The following is a 25,125-nucleotide window of genomic DNA, read 5'->3' as shown; positions in this document are numbered from 1 at the left end:
GATCCTCTCCCTCACCAAAGACCCAAACTCCGCCAAAACCAATCTACACGAAGGAATGAAAGAAGTAGCCGAATGGATGAAGAACAGCCATTTAAAACTAAACTCGGACAAAACGGAAGTCCTCATCTTAGGATCATCCCCCTCTGCCTGGGACGATTCATGGTGGCCACCGGCCCTAGGTACAGCACCCATACCTACAGATCACGCACGTAACCTGGGCTTCATCCTAGACTCCTCCCTCTCGATGACCAGACAAGTCAACGCTGTCTCATCTTCATGCTTCAACATCCTACGCATGCTCAAAAAAATCTTCAGTTGGATCCCCACCGAAACAAGAAAGACAGTCCCCCACGCACTGGTCACTAGCCGACTGGATTATGGAAATACCCTTTATGCCGGAACCACAGCCAAACTACAGAAAAAACTCCAACGCATCCAAAACGCCTCAGCCAGACTCATACTGGACATTCCCCGGCAAGCTCACATTTCCGGTCACCTGAAGGAACTCCACTGGCTCCCCGTCAACAAGAGAATAACGTTCCGTCTCCTCACCCACGCACACAAGGCCCTCTACGACCTTGGACCCGAATGCCTCAACACACGACTGTCCTTCTACACACCCACCCGCCATCTACGATCATCCAATCAAGCCCTCGCCGCAATTCCGCGCATCCACAGATCCACCATGCGAGGAAGATCCTTCTCCTACTTAGCGGCCAAAACCGGGAATTCTCTCCCCACTCACCTCTGCCTTACACAGAACCACCTCTCCTTCAGAAAGCAGCTAAAAACCTGGCTATTCGATAAGTAATGCTCCCACCCTCCCTCAAGCGCCTTGAGACCCTCTGGGTGAGTAGTGCCCTATACAAATTCCTGAACTTGAACTTAAACTTGAACTTCTGCAAGTGCCCTCTTTCACTTCCTCCCTGGCGGGATTCTTTGTTCTGGTTATTTGTTTCATTCCTTCCTTTCTGGTAATGGGACGGTAGGTTCATGTGTACTTCTGCATCCTTCCACCCTGGATATTCCAGTGTGGGGCCTCCTCTTAATTTCCTCCCTTTTTCATGGCTTGGGGTCTCTTGGCTGTGCCTCAGTCCTTAGCTCTTTACAGGGGATATGACCCTCCTAGATGGTGTTGTCTTGGGGTAATTTGTCGTTACTCATCTGTTCCGGACTTGTTGCCCTTCACTGTTATAGATTGTGTTTGCAGACTTTCAGTCGTCTGCTATGACATTTTTCACATTTATTTCTGCCTCCAGGGAGGATATCGCCTTCGCTTTGCAAGGTTGCTTCTCAGAGCGGTGCTCTGCTCTTTCCCTTCTATGACTTTCAGTACCAAAGTGCCTCCAAATGGTGCTGTTCCTCACCTTTCGTTTCTTCCCTTTCATTTTACCTGATGTTTTTGCACACTGTTCCCATATTCTCACAGTTTTGTTTGTGATGGTTCTGCGTTGTGCATGAAAAAGTTCACAGAAGAAAATTGACGTCAGCGCGCCGGGGTAGGACTTATGTGACCTCGCTGACGTCACGTCCACGGACGACGTCAGGGCAGAGTCACTTGGTACCGCCCCCGGCGCGCAGAGATGCTGTGGCAAAAAAATTCCGGATTCAGTCTCACGCCTGGGGATAATTCTACCTTAAGGAATCTGCGGCTAGAATCGTCTCAACCAGATACACCGTTACCAAAGGTAAGTAACTTGTACGATTAGCAGCACATTAGCCCTCTCTTTGCCCTCCTGTGCCTCTAATTACTACTTTGTTACTTTAGCAGTTATCTCTGTTGCCTTTTTGTTTTACTGTACCTGTTTTTCTTTAGGTTTGTTGTTCCCCCGGTGCGACCCCCCCTCCGCTCCCAGCCGCCGTAACATCGCGGTCCGTCCCCTTTTCTTTCTGTGTCCTCCCCGCTCCCGCCTCCCAGCTGCTCCTCCCTCCCACTTCGCCTTAAATGGAGACCGCGCGGACGCGCCGATTGTGCGCCAAAGGCGTGCCAAAGGCAAGACCGTCTGAGCCCGTCCGCTCCTGGACCGCGCCCAGCGCCAGGACCCCTGGCCCCGCCGACGCCAGACCACACGACGGACCAACGACGCCGCCACCCACAATGCACTCCACGCCGGCCGGAACCCCGCCTGCTATCGAGCCACCCCGAAACGCACCCAGGGACCCTTCACCTGCCACGCCTGCCAATTCACCTGCCTATGGACCTGCACCGCACCCGCAAAGTCGATCACCAGCAGCAACCACCTCAAGTGCATCCTGGTCAACACCCGCTCCGTCCACAGACACGCCGTGGAACTCTGGAACCTGCTCGACATAACATCACCAGACGTCGCCTTCCTCACGGAAACCTGGATGAACGCCTCCTCAAGTCCAGTCAAGTCAAGTCATAGAATTTGTATAGCGCACTACATACCCAGAGGGTTTCAAGGCGCTTAGGAAGAGGAGGAGGATTACTTGTCAAATATCCACGTTTTAAGTTGCTTTCTGAATGCTAGGTGGTTCTGGGTAAGACGAAGGTAAGCGGGGAGTGAGTTCCATGTTTTAGCAGCCAGGTAAGAAAAGGATCTGCCTCCCATGGTGGTCTTGTTGATGCGAGGTACAGTGGCGAGGGCTTGGTTGGAAGAACGTAGTTGGCGGGAGGGGGTGTAGAAGGACAGTCGTGAGTTGAGGCAATCTGGTCCGATGTCGTAGAGTGATTTGTGTGCGTGGGTAAGCAGTCGGAAAGTGATCCTCTTATTGACGGGTAGCCAGTGGAGGTCTTTAAGGTGACCAGAGATGTGTTCGTTGCGTGGGATGTCTAATATGAGCCTGGCTGAGGCGTTTTGGATTCGTTGGAGTTTCTTCTGGAGTTTTGCGGTAGTACCTGCGTAGAGGGTGTTTCCGTAGTCCAGTCGGCTCGTGACCAGAGCGTGGGTGACTGTTTTCCTTGTTTCGGAGGGGATCCAGCGAAATGTTTTTCTGAGCATGCGAAGAATGTTGAAGCAGGAAGAGGAGACGGCGCTGACTTGTCTGTTCATTGAGAGTGAAGAATCCAGGATGACGCCTAGGTTCCGTGCGTGGTCTGTTGGGATGGGTGCTTTTCCGAGGGCTTCCGGCCACCAGGAGTCGTCCCATGCAGAGGGGGATGTACCTAAGATGAGGACTTCTGTTTTGTCTGAGTTCAGTTTCAGACGGCTTTGTTTCATCCATTCGGCAACTTCTTTCATTCCTTCGTGTAGGTTAGTTTTGGCGGTGCTGGGGTCATTGGTGAGAGAAAGGATCAGTTGAGTGTCGTCCGCGTAAGAGATGATGTTGAGGTTGTGTTGGCGTGCGATGGCCGCGAGGGGGCTCATGTATACGTTGAAGAGGGTGGGACTGAGTGAGGATCCTTGTGGTACGCCGCAGATGACTTCAGAGGCCTCGGACTTGAATGGAGGAAGGCGGACTCTCTGGGATCTTCCGGTGAGGAACGAGGTGATCCATTCAAGTGCTTTTCCTTGGATTCCGATGTTATTGAGGCGTTGTAAAAGGGTGCTGTGGCAGACTGTGTCGAAAGCTGCAGAGAGGTCAAGGAGGATGAGGGCGACTGTGTCTCCATTGTCCAGTAGAGTTCGAATGTCGTCTGTTGCTGCGATGAGGGCGGTCTCAGTGCTGTGTTTTGCTCGGAAGCCAGATTGTGAGGGGTCGAGGGATTTGTTGGCTTCGAGGAAGGCGGCGAGCTGGTTGTTGACAGCTTTCTCGATGACTTTGGCTGGGAATGGAAGAAGCGAGATGGGGCGGTAATTTTTGAGTTCGGTGGGGTCCGCTGTTGGTTTTTTCAGAAGGGCGGTGAGTTCAGCGTGTTTCCAGTCTTCCGGGAAGGTGGCGGAGTTGAAGGAGCAGTTGATGACGTCTCGGAGGTGCGGTGCTATGACGGAGTCTGCTTTGTTGAAGATGTGGTGAGGACATGGGTCTGTGGGGGATCCTGAGTGGATGGAATTCATCAGGCGGATGGTGTCCTCAGTGGAGATTGGGTTCCAGTCGTTAAGGGTGTTCACGGGGGAAGATGATCAGCAAATGGTAGGGTGGGTTGGTTTCCGGGTTGGTTGTCAAAGCTGTTGTGGATGTCTGCAATCTTGTTGTGGAAAAATGAGGCTAGGGAGTCGCAGAGGGCTTGAGAGGGGGTGATGTCGTTGGAGTTGGCCGAGGGATTGGAAAATTCCTTGACGATGTTGAAAAGTTCCTTGCTGTTGTGGGCGTTGTTGTCAAGTCGATCCTTCAATGCTGTTTTCTTGGCTTTTCGGATCAGTTGGTGGTGAGTGCGGGTGGCGCTTTTGAAGGCGTCCTTGGTGCTGGTGGTTGGGTCTTTTTTCCAGGCCTTTTCAAGGGAGCGGCAGAGTTTCTTGGACTTCTTGAGATCATCGTTGAACCATGAGGCCTTCTTGCTGCCAGGTTTGCTTTGACGTTTTTTCAGTGGTGCTAAGGTGTCGGCGGTGTTGGATAACCATAGGGTGAGGTTGGCGGCGGCTTCGTTAGCGTTAGAAGAGAGTGCTGGGGAGTTTCGGAGGAGCGATGCGGAGATTTGGTCCGTGGTGATTTTGTTCCAGTTTCTTTGCAGGGTAGGTTGGAGGTGGATGTTGGGTTTTGGTTTGTTGTAGGTGAAGTGAACGCAGCTGTGGTCAGTCCAGAGGAGGTCCGTGGTGTGGCTGAAGGAGACATGATTGCTGGATGTGAAGATGGGGTCGAGAGTGTGACCTGCGATGTGGGTGGGGGAAGTGACCAGTTGTTTAAGTCCGAGGTTGGCGAGGTTGTCCACGAGGGTGGCGGTGTTGCGGTCGTTGATCTTTTCAAGGTGAAAGTTGAGGTCTCCCAGAAGGATGTAGTCTTTGGAGGGGAGCGCGTGTTTGGTGATGAAGTCCGTGATGTCTTCACTGAATTTTGCACGGGGTCCTGGTGGTCTGTAGAGGAGGGTGCCTCTGAGTGTGGTTTTGGGGTCGATGTGGATCTGGAAGTGAAGGTGTTCGGAGTTGGCGAGGTTGGCGTCAGAGCTGGTTGAGATGCGGATTGATTTCTTATGGACGATAGCGATTCCTCCTCCTGTGTGGCTGGTACGGTCTTTGCGAGTGATCTTATAGTCTTCAGGGATGGCAATGGTGATGTCTGGTGCGGAGGAAGCATTCATCCATGTTTCCGTAAGGAAGGCGATGTCCGGAGAAATGGTGTCTAGTAGATTCCATAGGTCAATGGCGTGCCTGTGGACTGATCGGGTGTTGAGAAGGATGCATTGTAGGTGATTGGGGTCGGGGATCTGTGGTGTGGTCGTAGCGGAGATGTTGTCGGTGCCGAAGAATTTGAAGGAGTGGCAAGAGAAAGGTCCATGGGTGTGTCCAGGAGCGGCTTGGACGCAGTTGGGGGCGCGACCGGGGTCAAGGGCTAGGAGGGTGGCGGCATCGTAGGTAATGCGGGAGGGCTGGGCATTACGGGGACCAGGGGGTCTGGCGCTGGGCGCGGTCCAGGCGCGGACGGGCGTAGACAAGCTTACCTTTGGCGCACCTTCGGCGCGGGTTGGGCGCGATCGCTGCGCGTGAACGCTGCGCGCTTGGGCTGCTGTCATATATGGATGGTGGAGGGGGAGGGGCGAGGGCGTCTCAGCTGGGAGGCGGGGCGGGCACACGAGGACTAGCACAACAAACAAAATGGAGGCGGAGGGGGGGGGGGCACAGCGGAGCGCTAGCTGCAAACGCGCTGAAAACAAACTTAAACAGCACAGAGATTACACAAAGCGCTACTACAGCAAAGCGCTAAGCCAGCATACAGCACGTAAGAAAACAAGGCAATGTCAACAGCAATTCAGCGCTACGATACCAGCAGTCAGCAGGGACCCTGGGAGCGACCACTCGGCTAGTGGGAGAGGCAACTCGGCTCGTGGGAGAGCACGTAAGAAAATAAGGCAATGTCAACAGCAATTCAGCGCTACGATACCAGCAGTCAGCAGGGACCCTGGGAGCGACCACTCGGCTCGTGGGAGAGGAGCGAGTCACGGCGCCTGTAGGGAGGTGAGCGCTACTTCAGGACAGTGGGAGGGCGTCTCAGCTGGGAGGCTGGGCGGGCACACGAGGACTAGCACAACAAACAAAATGGAGGCGGAGGGGGGGGGGCACAGCGGAGCGCTAGCGGCAAACGCGCTGAAAACAAACTTAAACAGCACAGAGAATACACAAAGCGCTACTACAGCAAAGCGCTAAGCCAGCATACAGCACGTAAGAAAATAAGGCAATGTCAACAGCAATTCAGCGCTACGATACCAGCAGTCAGCAGGGACCCTGGGAGCGACCACTCGGCTCGTGGGAGAGGAGCGAGACATCGCCATCGCCATCCCGGACGGATACAAGATCACCCGGAAGGACCGCGTCAACCAGACTGGAGGAGGCATCGCCATCGTACACAAGAACACCATCCGCATCACGACCAACTCCGACGACACCCTCACCGCGCCTAACACCTCCACTTCCAGATACACACCGACCACAAGACCACACTCAGAGGCACCCTCATCTACAGACCCCCGGGACCACGCACACAATTCAGCGAAGACATCGCAGACTTCATCAGCCCGCACGCCCTCCCCTCCGCTGACTACATCCTCCTAGGGGACCTCAACTTCCACCTGGAGAACAACAAGGACAGCAACACCACCACCCTGCTGGACAACCTCGCCAACCTCGGACTCAAGCAACTGGTGAACACCCCCACCCACTACGCCGGCCACATGCTCGACCCAGTCTTCTCCTCCAGCAAATACATCTCCTTCAGCCACTCCACCGGGCTTCATTGGATGGACCACAGCTGCGTCCACTTCAGCTTCAGAAGAACCACAACCCACCACCACCCGCAACAGGTTCCCCGCAGGAGCTGGAACAAGATCACCGCCGACCAGCTCACCACCTCCCTCAGCCAGAACCCCCCCTCCAGCACAACGGACCCCAACGAAGCAGCCCGCAACCTAACACAGTGGATCACCAACTGCGCAGACAACCTCGCACCACTGAAGACCCCTCCCAGCAGACCCGGCAGCAAGAAAGCCTCTTGGTTCACCGACGAACTTAAGAACTCCAAGAAGAACTGCCGCACCCTCGAGAAAGCCTGGCGCAACGACCAGACCACAGACAACATGACTGCCCTCAAGCACGCCACCCGCAAACACCACCAGCTGATCTGCACCACCAAGAAGACAGCATTCAAAGAACGAGTGAACAACAACGTCCACAACAGCAAGGAACTCTTCAGCATCGTCAAAGAGCTCTCCAACCCCAGCGCCAGAAACAACGACATCACTCCCTCGCAAGACCTCTGCGACTCACTCGCCTCGTTCTTTCACAGCAACATCGCCGACATACACAACAGCTTCGGCGCACAGACCACACACCCAACTTCCGAACCAACGCTCCCCACCACCACCCTCTGCGCCTGGACCCCGGTCAGCACCGAAGACACCACCCGCACGATGAACACCATCCACTCCGGATCACCAACCGACCCCTGCCCCCACCACGTCTTCAACTAGGCCGACTCCATCATCGCACCCCAACTCCGGGACATCATCAACACCTCCTTCAACACCGCCACCTTCCCGGAGAGCTGGAAGCACTCCGAGCTCAGCGCCCTCCTGAAGAAGCCAACAGCGGACCCCACCGACCTCAAGAACTTCCGCCCCTCTCTCTCCTCCCTTTTCCCGCCAAAGTCATCGAGAAGACCGTCAACAGACAGCTTGCCGCCTTCCTCGAGACGAACGGATCCCTCGACCACTCGCAATCCGGCTTCCGAGCCAACCACAGCACCGAGACCGCCCTCATCGCAGCCACTGACGACATCAGATCCCTGCTCGACAACGGGGAAACAGCGACCCTCATCCTCCTGGACCTCTCCGCAGCGTTCAATACTGTCTGCCACCGCACCCTAGTGCAGCGCCTCAGCAACATCGGAATCCAAGACAAGGCCCAGGAGTGGATGACCTCGTTCCTCACTGGAAGAACCCAGAGAGTCCGCCTTCCCCCGTTCAAATCCGAGGCCACCGAAGTCATTTGTGGCGTACCACAAGGATCTTCACTCAGCCCCACCCTCTTCAATGTCTACATGAGCCCCCTCGCAGCCATCGCACGCCAACACAACCTCAACATCATCTCCTACGCCGACGACACACAGCTGATCCTCTCCCTCACCAACGACCCCTCCACCGCCAGAACCAGCCTACATTAAGGGATCGAAGACGTCGCCGAGTGGATGAAGAACAGCCGCCTGAAACTGAACTCAGACAAGACGGAAGTCCTCATCCTGGGATCATCGCCCTCCGCCTGGGACGACTCCTGGTGGCCCCCTGCCCTGGGCACCACTCCCAAGCCAACGGACCACGCATGTAACCTGGGCTTCATCCTGGACTCCTCCCTCTCGATGACCAGACAAGTCAACGCCGTCTCATCATCGTGCTTCAACACCCTGCGCATGCTCCAAAAGATCTTCCGGTGGATCCCCACCGAAACCAGGAAGACGGTCACCCAGGCACTCGTCACCAGCCGACTGGACTAAGGAAACACCCGCTACGCCAGAACCACAGCCAAACTTCAGAAAAGACTCCAACGCATCCAGAACGCCTCCGCACGACTCGTCCTGGACATACCCCGACACAGCCACATCTCCGGCCACCTGAGAAACCTGCACTGGCTCCCCGTCAGCAAGAGGATCAAGTTCAGACTCCTAACCCACGCACACAAGGCTCTCCACGACCGGGGCCCCAAGTACCTCAACAACCACCTGACCTTCTACACTCCGACCCGCCAGCTACGATCAACCAGCCTCGCCCTCGCCGCCATGCAACGCGTCCGCAGAGCCACCACGGGAGGAAGATCCTTCTCCTACCTGGCAGCCAAGACATGGAACTCCCTCCCCATCCACCTCCGGCTAACCCAGGACCATCTCTCCTTCAGGAAGCAACTCAAGACCTGGCTTTTTGAGCAGTAACTGACCCCGCTCCCCCAGCGCCTTGAGACTCCTCCGGGTGAGTAGCGCGCTCTACAAATGTTATGATTGATTGATTGATTGATTGAACCATATAGGAACATTTCGCCCATGAAAAAAAACGGATTATCTGATGAGAGCAACCTGGTTACAGGTACTTTTTATACCAGTGCCTCACCGGCTTCTTAGACAGAGATGGACGGATTGTGGATGCTCACTAGTGTAATGCATGTTTTAATTCTGAACTTGGGCAATTCCGTATCAGAAACATTTATTGGTTTCCAGCTCCTCTGAAGACAGAGCATGTGGAATGGAATACGTTTCTGTGGTGAGATGCCTTCAAACACTGACGAGTTTCAATGGTTACCTTTCTTTGTACAGAAATGAGGTGTCCCTAACCACTAGACCTTCCCCATCATGGACGTTTCATTGATGTTCTCAAGCACTGAATATTTGCGTTAGATCCGAGCACACTTTTTCAGTAGAGAATATTCTCTATTAAACTTAATCAACGTAGTCTATCTGGTTTTAGCCCCTTTTTTTTAAAATAGATAATTCATATTTTATAGAAATGTAAAAGAGCAAATTTAATTTAAAAATGCCTCTAGTCGCCGTGTTTTAAGCCAAAATCCATACATATGCCGGCAAACAGAATGGCATCAAACTCAAGCCTTGAACCGCCATTTTCTCGGAGCCAGTCAAACTCTGGAGGTGACAGTGCTCCTCTATGGCAGTTAACTGGTCTGTAGAACAAGACTTTCTGAAGCTATTGCTTTGCCATCATTTTCTTATTTTCTAAACTTTTATCTGGGAGTTTTATTTCTATCATTTGATGTCATTTGCAAAATACTTTATGTATTTATTTTTGTGAAGTAAGGTTTTTTTTAAAACGTTTTTATCCCAGGTGTGTGTTCCCTCCCCATTCTTCTGTCATCATGCCAGTATTTAAATGCAAATGTTTCTTCTGTGGATTAGACAAATGTAGGGAAGATTTTCAGTCACTTTAAGCGTTCTGTTATCAGGACAGTCGGTCTCATGGAGGTTCTCCTCTTTGTCCAAAAATCTTTGTCTGACAGCTAATCGAATTGGACTCAAGCTTAAAGCTAAGCATTGTGTCCTGTAAGGCATTTCAGGGCTTCTACAGAGATTATGGAGTCTCAAATTATGAAGAGTCTTTTTGCTTCTCCTGACTGATCTGATGAGAGGATACAGCATCGCAATTGGTGTCACCAATTGCCATTTGAACCCTTTATTCCAATTGAGCTTTTTTCCAGCATTTTTACCCCATGAACCTCGCGGACCCACATTGAAACCTTACTTGAGACATCTTTTGATATTCACTGATTCATCAAGTAATTTAAAGCCTAAAGACTGGAATTGTTGAGTTTGTCTCCAGCTTCCCCAGGGCATTGTCCTGACACTAAAAGCAACCGGACCTATTCGAAGGAAGCCCAGGTTCATTGTTCTACAGTTAAACCCTTAAGTGCTGCGCACGTTCACCGGCCGACGGCACCACTACCTCCGTAGTGCTGCCGTCGGCCATTGAACGTTCGAACTGCACCTGCGCAATGGAACGTCCAGCACTGGAGCTGGACGTTCCATAGCAGCTATGAGGTTAACCTTATGCCTTTAGAGATTACTGAGTCTCAGCCCCCGACTACGAAGGGCATTCTTCCTTCTCCTGACTGGACTGATGAGTTTTCTGGGAGGGTACAGCATCTTAATTGGTATCACCAATTGCCATCTAAACCCTCCATTTCGATCAAGCTTTTTTTCTTCATTATTTATCCTTTCAACCTATCGGACGACATTGACAAATAATTGAGTCATTTTTTGATGTTCACCTATACATCGAGTACTTCAAAGCCAAAGCACTGAAATTGTTTAGTCTCCAGCTCTCCCGGACATTGTACTGATACTCAAAGGGACCAGTCCTATACGGAGGAAGTGCAGACTCATTGTCCTACAGTTTACCTTAGGCCAATGGCTTTGCATGTCCTAGCCAACTTCTGCACTGCTGAAATATTTAGGGAAGAAAAGGAGTAGGTCCTATGAAGGACCGTCTTTAAGAAAGTAACTCTTCCACTGTCTTAGGCAATCACCCAGAAGAGACTATTTTCTTTCCATGCTTCCCTTTTCTTACACAATACCTTACAACCATAATCAGAGCGAGGATGCACTTAAGTATCTCTCTTTCCACCAATGACCAAGGGCCACATGTATGACTGCTTTTTTTTACGACTTCCTAATTACAACTTTTTGTGACTCGCAAATAGAAAGTCGCAAAATGTGATGTACTAATGTGTCTCAAGCACATTGTCGCAATTGACCTACCTCTTCAATATTCTTGAGGTAGGTCGCAATTTGCAACTCATTTGGAATTGCTAACACACAGGGATGGGGGCCTGCTGAGGATAGCAGACTACCATGTTTGTGTTTGCTTTTAAATAAAGCAACTTTTTTTAAAATTCGTTTTCCTTAAAGGAGACAGGATACATTTAAAAAAGAAAAATGAAACATTTCAGTTTCATTTTTAGGTCGAGCAGACCTACCCTCAATGCGTGAGCATTGAAGGTGTCTGCTTCAGACCTATTGTGGCCCGTATTTAGGAATGTGGACAGCTATCAGACGCGCGCTTTGACGAGGTCAGATTTCACCTCGGGAGCGAGCTTCTGATAGCTGCGCATGCGCAAAGCAAATCCCTTGCTCACACACAGACACAGGCAGCCCCCACCCCTCTGCATGCACGCACGCACACACACACAGGCGCACGCATGCACACGCAGGCATACGGCACACATACAGGCACACATACAGGCACACTATCCCCTACCTCGCATTCTCTCTCAATCACACAGTCACGCATGCGCACACACATTCCCTCGCGCACACACGCACGCACACACTCCCCCCCCCTCCCCCACCCCCCCCAGGCATACACACAGGCACGCACGCACGCACTTCACATCAGCCCTGGGCCCCACTCACCGACTGCGCTCTTCCGGCGGGGCTCCTCTCGCGCTCCGCTCCTCACGGCGCAGCGCGTCTCCTCTTCTCAATCGGGGCTCCCTCAGGTCCGAGGAGCCCCGCAACAGGGGCCACACTCCTCCTTCTCATGGCCCCCTCCTGGGGACCCGGGCTACCTCGGACCGGCAGGGCGCTCCATGCGCCGGCAGCTTGCGGACCTCGGGAGGCGGGACTTCCGGTCGGCCGCGACCGGATTGGCCGGCCGGCCAAGAGCTTCCGGGTCGCCGCGGGACTTGTTTTCCGGAGGGGTTGAGTTTGTTTGAACTACAATCCCCAGTAACCTTTAATGGGCGTATCTTGTTTCGGTTCAAGAGCCAGTATCTAGCTTTTGTCTACCGCTCCTTAAGCGTCCTTGCACTCTATTTATTTTGCGCGTGTGTTCTTCAACCATTTTAAGTCCCCTTGCGATTTCTTAGCATCCGATGCACAGGGCTTCCCTTAAGAGCAGCAACTTCCTTCACAACGGTTACTCTTACTTTTCGAAGGACTTTTAGGATGTTGTCTGCGGCTGCCGCCGATAGAAACAAACAGCCCATCCTGGATGTGCTCCGAGGCTGCGTGGATCCCTATGCCCCCGTTGTCCACGTCCTGGAGGTGGCCTCCGGCTCTGGTCAGCATGCTGCCCACTTTGCCCAGGCATTGCCCAATGTAAGAGGGCAGCCGTCGGAGATGGATAAGAAATGCATAGAGAGGTGAGCTGTGGCACAACATTTTTTTGCAAGTGGAGTGCATCTTTAGACCGTATATTTGGTATTGGCACGTTATCCCTGTCAGTGTTTCCTGTGACTTATGATATGCTGTGGGCATGTTGTTTTTAATGTTTCCGTGTAAACACTGACAGAGAACACTACAGAGACAGTGAACAGACTTGAACTGTAATAGTGAAAAGGTGAAGCTTAGTCTCAGCCACTAATAATAGATTGGGCTTCATTCCAATCCATTGCCGTTTGCCTTCAGCATCACTCCAGACAAGGGGGCAACATATGCACATTATATGTGTCCTTACTTCACTATGAACAGTCCGACCAGTGCCAGGCCATGGTATCTTTTGCCAGAAACACAGCAATCTATTGTGCCCCAGTCACTACTAACTCTAGAACAGAGAATGCTATGAGTGTGTGGATCTCAGAAATGAATATCGAGACAGTGGTTCCTAGAAGCTGGGCAAGAAGCACACTAAACATTGAGAAAGAGAATACACTGGAATTTTGACAGGAAACCCCCTGACACTTGTTTCTCTGTGGGCTCTCACTTGTAATGGGGGCACTAAGGTCTATAAACTGAGTTTTGCAGAATTATAAACTACAAATGTATGTGTGTGTGCGTGTCCTTGTGTGCTTGTCTGTGTGTGTGGTCCTGTGCTGATAAGCAACTGCTCCACCTTTAATGAAATGTGCGGGATTGTTTTGTGGTCAATGTTTTCCGCACTGTGCCTTTGCTCCGAATCACTGAGCAGCAGCTACAGTTTGTGTATGACATACAACGCTCCTTGCTGTAATCAAAGCGTGCCTAGTACTCCACACTACACATATTCTCCTTGGCTTCCACATGCCTGAGTGAAAGCTGCTTTTTTGGAGATACTAGAGATAGGTAGAGAACTGCCGCTTGGTGGTGATAACAACCCTTTTCCCCTTCCACTGACTTGGTTCCCCCAGGCTGCTTGCTCGAGCCAGGGTCACTCCCTCTGTGCATTGCCCTATGGCTCAAAAAGCGATGTTTCTCCATTTTTTTCCCCTCACCCTCACACCCGCTCTCATACCCTCACACACCCTCACCCACACTCACTCTCTTACTCACCCTCTCACACCCTCTCACCCTCATCCACCCTCTCACCCACACTCACTCTCTCACTCACCCTCTCACACCCTCTCACCCTCACACACCCTCACACCCCCTCACCCTCACACCCCCTCACCCTCACACCCCTCTCCCTCAGACCCTCACCCACCCCCTCACACCCTCTCACCCTCACACCCCCTCACCCTCACACCCCCTCACCCTCACTCCCCCTCACCCTCACTCCCCCTCACCCTCACACCCCCTCACCACCCTAACACCCCCTCACCCTCACCCTCACTCCCCCTCACCCCCCTCTCCCTCACACCCCCTCACCCTCCCTCAACCTCACACCCCCTTACCCTCCCTCAACCTCACACCCCTCACCCTCACACACCCTCACCAGCATAGCATAACAAAACATAGCATAGCATAACAAAACACAGCATAGCATAACAAAACAAAGCACAGGATAGCAAAACAAAACATAGCATAAGAAAACAAAACATAGCATAGCAAAACACAACAAAGCATAGCATAGCATAACAAAACATAGCATAACAAAACAAAGCATAGCATAACATAAAGCATAGCAAAACAAAACATAGCATAGTTTAACAGAACATAGCATAGCATAACAAAACACAACAAAACATAGTAGAATAAAGCATATCATAACATAACAAAACATAGCATAAAATACCATAAAACATAGCATAGCATAACAAAACATAGCATAGCATAACAAAGCATAGCATATCTAAACACAACAAAACATAGCACAGCATAACAAAACACAACAAAACATAGCATAGCATAACACAACAAAGCATAGGATAGCAAAACTAAACATAGCATAGCATAACGAAACAAAGCATAGATAAGCAAAACACAACAACACATAGCATAACAAAGCATAGCATTGCAAAGCAGAGCAAAACATAGCATAGCATAACAAAACACAACAAAACATAGCATAACAAAACACAACATAGCATAGCATAACAAAATAAAGCTTAGCATAGCATAACAAAACATAGCATAACAAAACATAGCATAGCAAAACAAAGCATAGCATAATAAAACACAACAAAACATAGCATAGCGTAACAAAACATAGCATAGCAAAACACAAAAAAACATAGCATAACAAAACACAACAAAACATAGCATAGCATAACAAAACAAAGCATAGGAGAGCAAAACTAAACATAGCATAGCATAACAAAATAAAGCATAGGATAGCAAAACACAACAACACATAGCATAACAAAACATAGCAAAACACATCAAAAAATAGCATAGCTTAACAAAACACAAAAAAACAGCATAGCAAAATAAAACATATAATAGCATAGCAAAACATAGCATACCAAACACAACAAAACAGATTATAGCATAGCTTAACAAACCATAGCATAGCAAAACAAAGCATAGCACAATAAAACACAACAAAACATAGCATAGCATAACAAAACATATCATAGCATAACCAAGCATAGCATAGCAAAACATAGCATAGCATAAGAAAACGTAGCATAGCATAACAAATCCAAGCATAGGATAGCAAAGCATAGCATAGCATAACAAAACAAAACATAGGATAGCAAAACAAAACATAGCACAGCATACAGCATCACTCCGCACCACCACAGCATCACTCAGGGGCACCATCACTATGCGCTACCACAGCATCACTGAACGCCACAGCATCACTCGTTTGCCATCACAACATCACTCAGCGCCACCACAGCATCAATCCATGCAACCATTCAACAACACCTGGTTCAAATATGTTCTCTCAATGTTCCAAGCTTTATTACAAATGTAACAAAAGATGTTAATATTTCACTTCTGTTCTTGGATTTTCGTCACAATAAAATACACTGAACATAATCTTCACAAAAATTATTTACAAAACTTTAAGCTATTGCCATTATAAATTACAATAACTTCTATTTAAGTATTAATTATTGGAAAAAAATTAAAAGCCATTCTTATTTGTAATATCAATACATGTAAGTCACGTAAATACAACACATATTGCATTACAAATGCTATAGGTGTCACATTTGCGAAAGTTATAACTATTTGCATTGTAAATGACAAAGCTATTATTTTCGCTATTTCCAAAAACAAAACATAAATAAAAAAATTGTCATTTACAATACCAATAGCTCAAACTTTCCTAATGCGAGACCTATTGCATTGCAAATGCTTGTTTAAGAGTAGGCAGTGGTCCGTGGGACCCCCAATTTTTACAGGCAACACCAGGCCTCTTTATTCTCACAGCAGATGCCCCAGGCCTGTGGAGGTCAGTGATGGGATTTGTTCATACACCATGCAGGTCACTGGGGATGGCGATCATCCTACATCCTCAAGCTTGCAGCATCGGCCTCCAAGCTGCTTTAGCTTGCGTTTAGTGGCACTCTGAATAAGGCCAACACTTTCTTCATAGGTGGCAAAGGATCACTTCTGACAATAGGGGTCCTCTAGATTGTTTAAAGGGGCCTTTCATAGGAGCACCTAGCCATTGTGTAGCAGGAGGTGCAGGCTGTCATGTCAGAAGGGCTATAGAGAGGGTACCAACCACGGTAATAAGGACTGGTTGTCTCTTACGCTATTTCCTCATGCCAAACAACAGATTCAAGATGTTCACAATACCCTCAGTTGTGTCTGTCCTGGATCCAGGCGACTGGATGGTAGCTCTGGGCCCGCAAGATATATATTTTCATGTCCCTGTCCTGCAGTCCCAAAGACATTAGCTGAGATTCAAAGCAGGCGTTTCTAGGCAGCCCAGAAGCATGTTCCATTTGCTGTGCTCTTCTTCGGCCACACCAGTGTCCCTTGGGTGTTCACAAAAGTGATAGCGGTGGTCGGGGCACACCTTCAAAAGTTGGGAATACCGGCTTACCATTACCTCAACTACTGGCTATTGGAGGCCAGTGTTAGACCACTACCAGAAGACTGTGAACCTCCTGAAATTTTTGGTGTTCACAGTCTAAATGCCAGAGTTGCACCTGACTCATTCCCAGAGCCTCCCTTTCATTGGAGCTATCTTGGATACCGTGCAGTGTAGGGTCTTCCCTCCATCAAATTAAGTCCAGGACATTTCTGCTATGATTGTTATGTTTCAGCCTCTGCTCTGTGTCTCAGTGAATGTGGCTATAAGGCCTCCTGTCCTCTTTTATCCTGCTCGTCGACTATGCCTGGTGATGTATGTGGGCTCTGCAGGGGAACCTGAAGTCTCAGTTACCCCTGCGCAAAGTTAACCTGTCTAGTTCCATCCATGTTTCAGAGGAGACTGCAAAAAATCTGTAGCTCAGCAATAATTCTAGTGGCAGTCACTCACAGCTGACGTTGACAGATGTGTCACTGTTGGGGATTGGTAGGTCATGTGGGAGAGGTGGAGATTAGAGGACTGATCTCCTTCAGAAACCCAACTCCTCCATAACCTGTTGCAGTTTGCGTGCATTTCGCTTGTCACCGAAGGCCTTCCTAACCGGCCATCAAGGCAGTCTAGTACAGATCCTCACAAACAACACCACCACCATGTGGTACTGCAACAAGCAGGGTAGGGTGGAGTTGTGGCTTCTGCAGTATGAGGATCTTCACCTCTGGAGTTTACTTGGACATCAGAGCATTTCCCAGGTCATGAACTTCCTGTGGGATCTTTGTACACTAGGGCAGACAAGTTCAGCTGGCTCGGCCTGGTGAATCATGGATGGCGGTTATTTCCTAAGGTGGTACAGCAAATCTTTCAAAAATTGGGAAGAACCCTGGCTGGGTCTTTTCACCACTGCTGAGTAAGCGCAGTGTCTGTGCTTTTGTTTGCTGGAGTTCCTATAAAGGCTCTCTTGGAAGATGCAGTCCAGAGTGGAGAATGGGACTCCTATACACCTTTCCTCCTCTACCTCTCATGCCCTGTGTTCTGAAGATCAGCAGCGGCGAGGCCCAAGTGTCTCTGAATTGGACCAGGAGAGTGCGGTATCCGTAGCTTCTGGCATGAGCATCTGTCTCCTGATCAGGCTTCAGCTTTGAAAGGTTCTTCTGGCACAGCTTCCGGAAGGGTTCTACAGCTGGGCCTGCACAGTCTATACCTCCATTTGTGGAGATTTAGCAGCAGTAGTTGACTGCTTTTCATTGCTCTCATGAGCGTGTTATCCTTGCTGCATGGCGCTCCTCTACAAAGTCCATTTGTGCCTGGTATTGAACCAAATTTGTGACCTGGTCTTATGTCCACAACAGAAACTTGTTACAAGCCATTCTGCTGGATGTTTTGTCTTTGGCCCAGCAAGGACATGGAATGGGTACTATTAAAAGATGTTTGTCAGCTCTTTCCGCCTTTTTGCGTTTGCTGGACCACCTTCTTTTTTTAAATCACCTCTTGTAGTGAGCTTTTTTTACCCTCATGTTTCCCCTTAAACCCTCTCTGATGCCACAGTGGGATCTCAGTTTGGTGCTGACTTTTGTTTGTGTACTCTTTTTGAGCCGAAGCACAGCTGCTCATTGCATCTTCAGATGCTGAAGACTGTGGTCGTGAATGATCTTCAGGCTCACTCTATGCCCTCCTCCACCTTTTTCCCAATCAAGCTGGTGTTGAGAACCAAGATGGCCCTTTTGTCAAAAGTAGTGACTACTTTTCATGTTGGGCAAGCTGTCACCCTTGCAATGTTATTTTCTCCGTCTCACTCTTCAAAGAAGAGGATAGACTCTATCAGCTGGACCCCTAAAGAGCAGTGAGCTTTTATATTGATCACACGAAGACCATTGGGTGGACAATCATATTTTTGTGGGGTTTTCTCTGGGCAAAGAAAGGCAAGACAAGCAGAAAAAGACTTTGTCAAGGTGGATAGTCCTCTCATCAAGATCTGCTACGCATTGGCCAAAAAGCAGTCCCCAAAAGAAATGAAGGCTCATTTCCACCAAGGCCAAGGCTGCTACCATTGCTTTGGAATGCTGAGTAGTTGTTGTCAACATTTGTCAGGCCGAGACTTTGGAGTAGTCAACATTTGTCAGGCCAAGACTTTGGAGTATATACACACGTTCAGGAAGCACTATTGCCTTAAAAGCCAGGACCAGTAAGAAGGGCTTTTTGCACGTTCAGGTCTGCAGGACATTTTGGTCTATTCCGCAGACCCTCCACCTGAAAAGTACTACTTTGTGATCTATATTAAAGTTGAGGAATTTGTGTTTGGAAGTATCCATCAGACGAACTAGTTACTTACCTTCAGTAACGCCCTTTCAGGTGGATACAGTATCTAACTGCAGATTACTCACTGCCCTCCCACCTCCCCGATCTTCAGAACATTCTCTTTTTCCATCCAAAATTATCCCAAACATGCGATCTGCATACTGGGACTCCAGGGCACCTACAGAGTCATGAAAGAAACTGGTGTAATGCACATAGGGGTGGTGCTTATTTGTGACTCCATCTTTTCTGGTTGGAACACAGTATGGAACCATGCAGCACCACCGACCAGTGCCAGGAGCACTTTTGTGTTCTGGATCCAATCTGAATATTCTAAAGGTGAGGAATCTGCTGTTCGAGTATCCACCTGAAAGAGCATTACTGAAGGTAAGTAACTTGTTCATCTTATGTTTTAAGAACTCCAAACAGATTTCAAAAGTTAGCCAAACATTGCAGGCAACTTCACATGTTTGTGACCCTGTGTGAGGAAATGTGTTTAGAGCTGAATTTCCAGTGATGGCTCACTTTGATTCCTTTTTTGGTAATTTTCCAGACGGGATGAGGATTCAGTTCAGATGACGGCCCAGCAGGTATTTGAAGAGTTCATCTGCCAGCGACTCATGCAGGGCTATCAGATCATTGTGAACAGCAAAACTCGAACCTCCAGTGTACCTGTTCCACCACCTCTCAGTAGCAGCCCATTGTACAGCCGTGGTGAGTTTGGTGTTTGTGTCCCTGCAAGACTCTCTTCATTTACACCATCTCACCCAGTGGTGGCTGGTATACCTCTGAAACATGATGCAATAACATCAGTTCTGCTTGTTGCTATCAACCCTGAACCAGTACCATCGATTCACTGATTCACTTATTGCCATATGTGATGGTCAGTACTATTAACTGCTCCCTTGATCATCTTGATGCAAATAGGTCTTGTCTGCCGTAACCGACCAGAGGAGGATGACCAGTACTGGTTAAGCATGGGACGTACATTTCATAAGGTCACTTCAAAGGACAAGATCATCACAGTCACCCGATACCTTCCAAAGTGAGTGCCATTGTGCCAACTCAGTAATGTGCCGTCAGTGTATAGGGTTTATCTAAACATATCCAGCTTTATTAGTAGTGTGTATGTAGCAGTGAGTTCTGATGTATTTTTGAAGCAGCCAAGTTCATGGCCAGATTCGCATGTAGCTCTGTCCTCCTACCAATGACTGCCCAGTACTCATGTTAGTGGACAGTTAATTTGAAACCTTCTCCCATGTTCTATTTGCTCAGGTACCCCTATGAGTCTGCCCAGATCAACTACATGTACAGCCTGTGTCCCTTACACTCCAATAGTGAGTTTGTTCCGTGTTGGGTCGAGTTTTCACATGAGAGGCTGGAGGATTACAAGTGGAATTACTTGGATCAGTACATCTGTTCGGCTGGCTCTGAGGACTTCAGGTGAGTAGCAGCTATGGATCTTAATGCAGCATGTTCTAATTGGATGATGAGGAATTCTTCTTATATGCATGCACACTTGTAGCCATGGTGAGAAGCCTAGTTATAACATATTGTGCCAGAATATTGAAAAGCTGCTGGGATGAGGCTTAAGGATGCCTCAATACTAATACATTAACATGATGGAAAGCTGCATGGATCTCGGAGTAATCGGCTGGTCAAAGGCTTTAATCTACAAGTTGGATAAAATGAGCCGCATTGAGTTGGATGGCTGGAGGGGCGCACTACATTTAAATTGTCCAGGCAACTATTTAATGTACTTTAGTTTTATTTGGCTGTAATATATGTAGCAGAAACCTCACCACAAAGCTGAACGGAGATTGCGTTTGAGGCGAAATTTTGTAAGGTCATAAAAAGTCCAAAAGTATTTATTACAAGTTACAAGATCAAGGTGGTCAAACGTTTTACCACTGGTCTAGCAGTGTTTTAGCTGAGGGGTCAGAGGGCAGAACGATCCATTGAGAAGAGAGGAGTTCTGAGTTCTTTCCTGTAGATTATCATTGAGGGTGGGTTCAAATGAAAGAGAAAGGGTTTCCTAGTTTTTGTTTTCTCCTAAATACGTTTTTGGACTTTCAGAGTTGCAATTGAAGGAGAGACTTTTGGCTAGGAAGACTTGGGTATATGGGGCCTTGTTGATGATAATTAAGCGGAAAGTCACTGAATGTGGCAACTGTGATTGAATCCTAGCTTTTTGAAGGTCAAGTTAAAGTGGGCTGCTCTTGGCACTCATCTGTAATTACCCATAATGCACTTCATGTTCCCGGTTAACCAAGTTCTGACGATTTTACGCTAGAAAGCCATGTTTTCAGAGCAGCTCTAAATTCTGTTTGATTATTCGCCTGCTGTAGTGCATCTGAGGGAAAATGGGAAATGGTATCCATTAAGAAATTTGGGTTCTGCTCATGTGAGTTTTTTTTTATTCAACTTTCCCACAGACCTTCAGCTTTAAATTTAGTGGTGCTCTTTGGCATTTTATTCATTGTACTTGGAGTATTCATTTATTAATGCTGACCAGACATGAGAAGGCAATGTAGAATTCCACTTAACATAGCTGAACATATTTGCAACCTTCATGCAGGGCTACATGGTGCATGCTGACATGTTTACATGGCTCTGCAGAATTTCACCGGTTAAGATGTGAGTCAGGCAAGAGAAAGGGATGGTAATTCCATATGAGTTTATAGTCAGTGAGGGTTTTATTTTAAGTTTTTCTGGTTTGTGGGGGTCGTGGCCAAGATGGCGACGGGAGCGGACGCCTCTTAACATAGCTCCTCAACTGGCCCACCAAATATCCTGCTTCCAGCCCTTGCAAGCTTGCTTATACACCTGCAAACGACGGAGAACTGCCTCCCGAAGGTGCTGTACTGCTTCGTTTGATCGAGCTGCCTGCAATGGATCCCTCGACAATACTGGCGGCGTAGAACGGATGACGCACACGCCGCAGCCTGGCCTTGGAGGCCTGCTGCGCGACACCTGGACTCGCGCAGGATCCTAGCCGGCGGTGAGTGCGACTGAGCCAGAGCGAGCTGCGACTTCCGTCTGCTCTTCATGGAGGCCTGATCGTAAAAATTAGGAGACACCCGGGGAGCAGAAACATACTCTCCCAGTGGCTGAGTGCAGCAGGCACTGACTCTCTAATTGACAGCGCCTCCTCTTGACCATCAGAGACTGGCCCTGCGGGCGACCTTATCGGGTGAGCCTTTCCCCCTCTCTTGAACCTTGGCTCTCCACCAAGCCACTCAACCCATTGCACACTGCCACTGCAAGTGAATAGGGTACAGAGTGTGGGACATTGCGGAAACACCGTGTGGCATCAGCAAATAGGAAAGAATGACCTTCTAAATCGGCCTGTTACATGCTTTACACCCTCAAGCTCAGCAAAAGAAACCATCTTGGAGGGGCTGTGATACCGTGGACTGCCAAGAGGTTGCATGCCCTAGGCGCTGCGGAGCATTTCATAACAGGAGCCCCAGAGTGGACTAACAAGCACCAATATATGCACACCGTGATGCCCTGATCTGATGCCCTAGCAGTGTCTCTGCCCGCCACAGCGCGAGACCTCCACTATATTCCGTATTTGCATTTGCCCACTCAGTAGCTCTCACTCCGATGGCTACAACAAATAACAACATACAAAAGGTTCGCCACTGCACCGGATAGGCCCGAAGGGACTTGGACCTTGTGATCCACATGCTCCCCTAGTCTTGGACACTGATAGTGATCTAACAACTAATGGAGCACTAACATCTCGCTAGGGAATGCGATCTTGTGTAGCGCCTCCCGCAAATACCTTAACAAGAAAAGAGAGGACACCTTCTTTGAAGGTTGGTGGCACCACGCTAGGTACTCAGATACACAACACCCTGTTCCCCAACTCTCAGAATGGGTAAAACGAAAGTGGACAAGCAAGAATCGCAAACGAGCGGCGTGACGATTCAAACATCCTGCGCCGAGAGCACCGGGCAGACATTGGCAACACAACCCGCGTCCCTTGTAGACCACTCGCATCGGTTTGACGAACTCATGGCGGCAGTCATAGATATTAAATCCAGACACACTGTGTGTCGAATTAAGATTCCTCTGAGAGGACCACAAAAAATTGAAAGATCGAGTGGAGAACTCTGAGTCGGCGATAGGATCTCTTAGGCTCACCGTAACTTCATCAGCAGCTCAGATTAAATCATTGCAGGAAGAGGTAGAATATCTGAAAAAACGCATTGATGGCCAAGAGGGCAGATCCCGCAGGAACAACGTGCGCATAGTGGGTCTACCAGAACGCATAGTAGGGCAAAGCATGGAACTATACCTTGAAACCTGGTTCTCTGAAGGTATTCCTCAAGGCAAGCACTCCAAGTTCTTCCCAAATGAGTGCGCACATAGGGTACCAGGGGGCCCTCCTCGCCAGACAATCGCCTTAGGCCGGTGGTTGCCCGCCTATTCAACTACTGATACAAGGACCACATTCTGCAGGTGACACTGCTCGTGACCCATCACCAATTGAGAACACTATGGTGCACATATATCCAGACTACACAATGTCAGTGAACAACGTAGATCATCCTTCATGGAAGTCAAACGCTGCCTTTGTGATCAAAAGTAAAATATGCGTTGCAATACCCTGACATTCTATGCATACAACATAAAGACAGTAACATCATCTGTCACACTCCCGAAGAAGCCTGGAGCTGGATAGAGCAGAACTGCCTAGCACAGGCCCCAAAGGCATTAACAGGAGAACCCCGCCAGCAGTGGAGAAATGAACCTCAACGCGGACATTGAACCAAAGGCCAAGGACAGCGCACCACGAAAGCCCAGGCAGCAAAGGAGAGAGAGCAAGCCCTCAAATATGAGGAAAAGCACAGCAACATTGTCTCACCCTCGCAGTCTGAATCCGAGATAAATGACACTCCAGAACAGGCATATCATATTCTAGACTCTCAATGCTTGGCAATACTAGGCGGGGCCCCCACACTGATAGCGCAAACCGCGGAAAAACTAGGATGACCATCTACAACGACATGCAGTACACACATTATAATTGAAGGATTTGTCACCACAACCTGCATAAGAGAATCAAACTAGATACGATCAACATTCATACATTCTATGGACCAGACGAGCAAGCAACACAGTGGCGCCCATGGAGAACATAACTATACAAGAAGAAGAATCGCCACGTCCCGCACATGATAAGTGACTGATATAGACACATTAAGGCTCCTTTTGCTTTTATTCCTTTGTCTTCACCTCCTTCTTTGGAATTAAGCTCATTGTTTTTCTTTCTTTTCCTCTATTGCTTTTTCAAGTTCATTATGGTCGCATGTCTATGCAGATGGCCTTTTGCCTGTTGGCAAACAGGCCTTTGGTGGGGAGTTCAGTTTATCAATAGTTTACCAGGCCCTGTCCATACCGTAAATTCACATATTACACACATAGAGCGTGATACTAACAATGCAATCATTGGGACCGCAACGTCCGAGGGGAGGGCTAGCAAGTATTACAGCTCATATTTACACAATCCCACCCATTCCCGCAACTTGCTACTAGTTTAATAGATGCCGGGGAGTTGTTTCCAACTACTAACCTGGAATGTACTGGGTTTAGTTGGATGTGTCAAACGCCATAAAGTATATAAATACTGGCTTAGCCATAGGATCTCAATTACACTTTTACAAGAGAGTCATTTCACTCACCAAACTCTAAAATCATTGCATAAACGCTGGAAGGGCACAGTTATTGGGACAATGTACTCTGGCTATGCCAGGGGCACCTTGATATGGGTGGCTCTAGGGATCCCATTGCAGACGCTGCACACACACGTGTCAATCCCCAAGGCCGATACGCGATCTTTGAGGGACTCCTGGATGGTCCGCTGATAACATTGGTCTCTCTCTATGCACCTAACTCGAGGCAATCCACATTCCTGCAAACTCTTACCCCATCACTACTTAGCGACCCAACGGCACCTACGTATTGGGTAGGGGACTACAACTGCTTTTCCGACCTCGAATTGGTCTGCTAACATCCACCACTTTCTGGGGCTCAGTCTATTGGTCTTGCATAAGACATGAAGCTACTCAGCATTTCAGTCGATCCCCAATTTGTCTGCCTCTTCAGGAGGACCTTCTGTTGCAGCAGCAGGGGACGGTCCTCCACCCGAGCCT

The 25,125-nt window shown here is 49.0% G+C and overlaps 1 protein-coding gene across 1 annotated transcript in view; it reads left to right on the top strand.

The window, feature by feature from the left end:
* Positions 1 to 25,125, top strand: part of LOC147663828 (GATOR1 complex protein DEPDC5-like) — a 585,638-nt gene that overhangs the window by 163,732 nt on the left and 396,781 nt on the right. The window contains exons 27-29 of the mRNA XM_086950176.1: positions 19,515 to 19,675; positions 19,889 to 20,006; positions 20,237 to 20,404. Coding sequence (XP_086806302.1) covers positions 19,515 to 19,675; positions 19,889 to 20,006; positions 20,237 to 20,404 — 447 coding nt within the window. The remainder of the gene's footprint in view (positions 1 to 19,514; positions 19,676 to 19,888; positions 20,007 to 20,236; positions 20,405 to 25,125) is intronic.

The sequence above is a fragment of the Lissotriton vulgaris genome, unplaced genomic scaffold, assembly GCF_964263255.1.
Source record: "Lissotriton vulgaris unplaced genomic scaffold, aLisVul1.2 SCAFFOLD_474, whole genome shotgun sequence".
Lineage (NCBI taxonomy): Eukaryota > Metazoa > Chordata > Amphibia > Caudata > Salamandridae > Lissotriton > Lissotriton vulgaris.
This window is presented reverse-complemented; position numbering and strand designations above follow the sequence as displayed.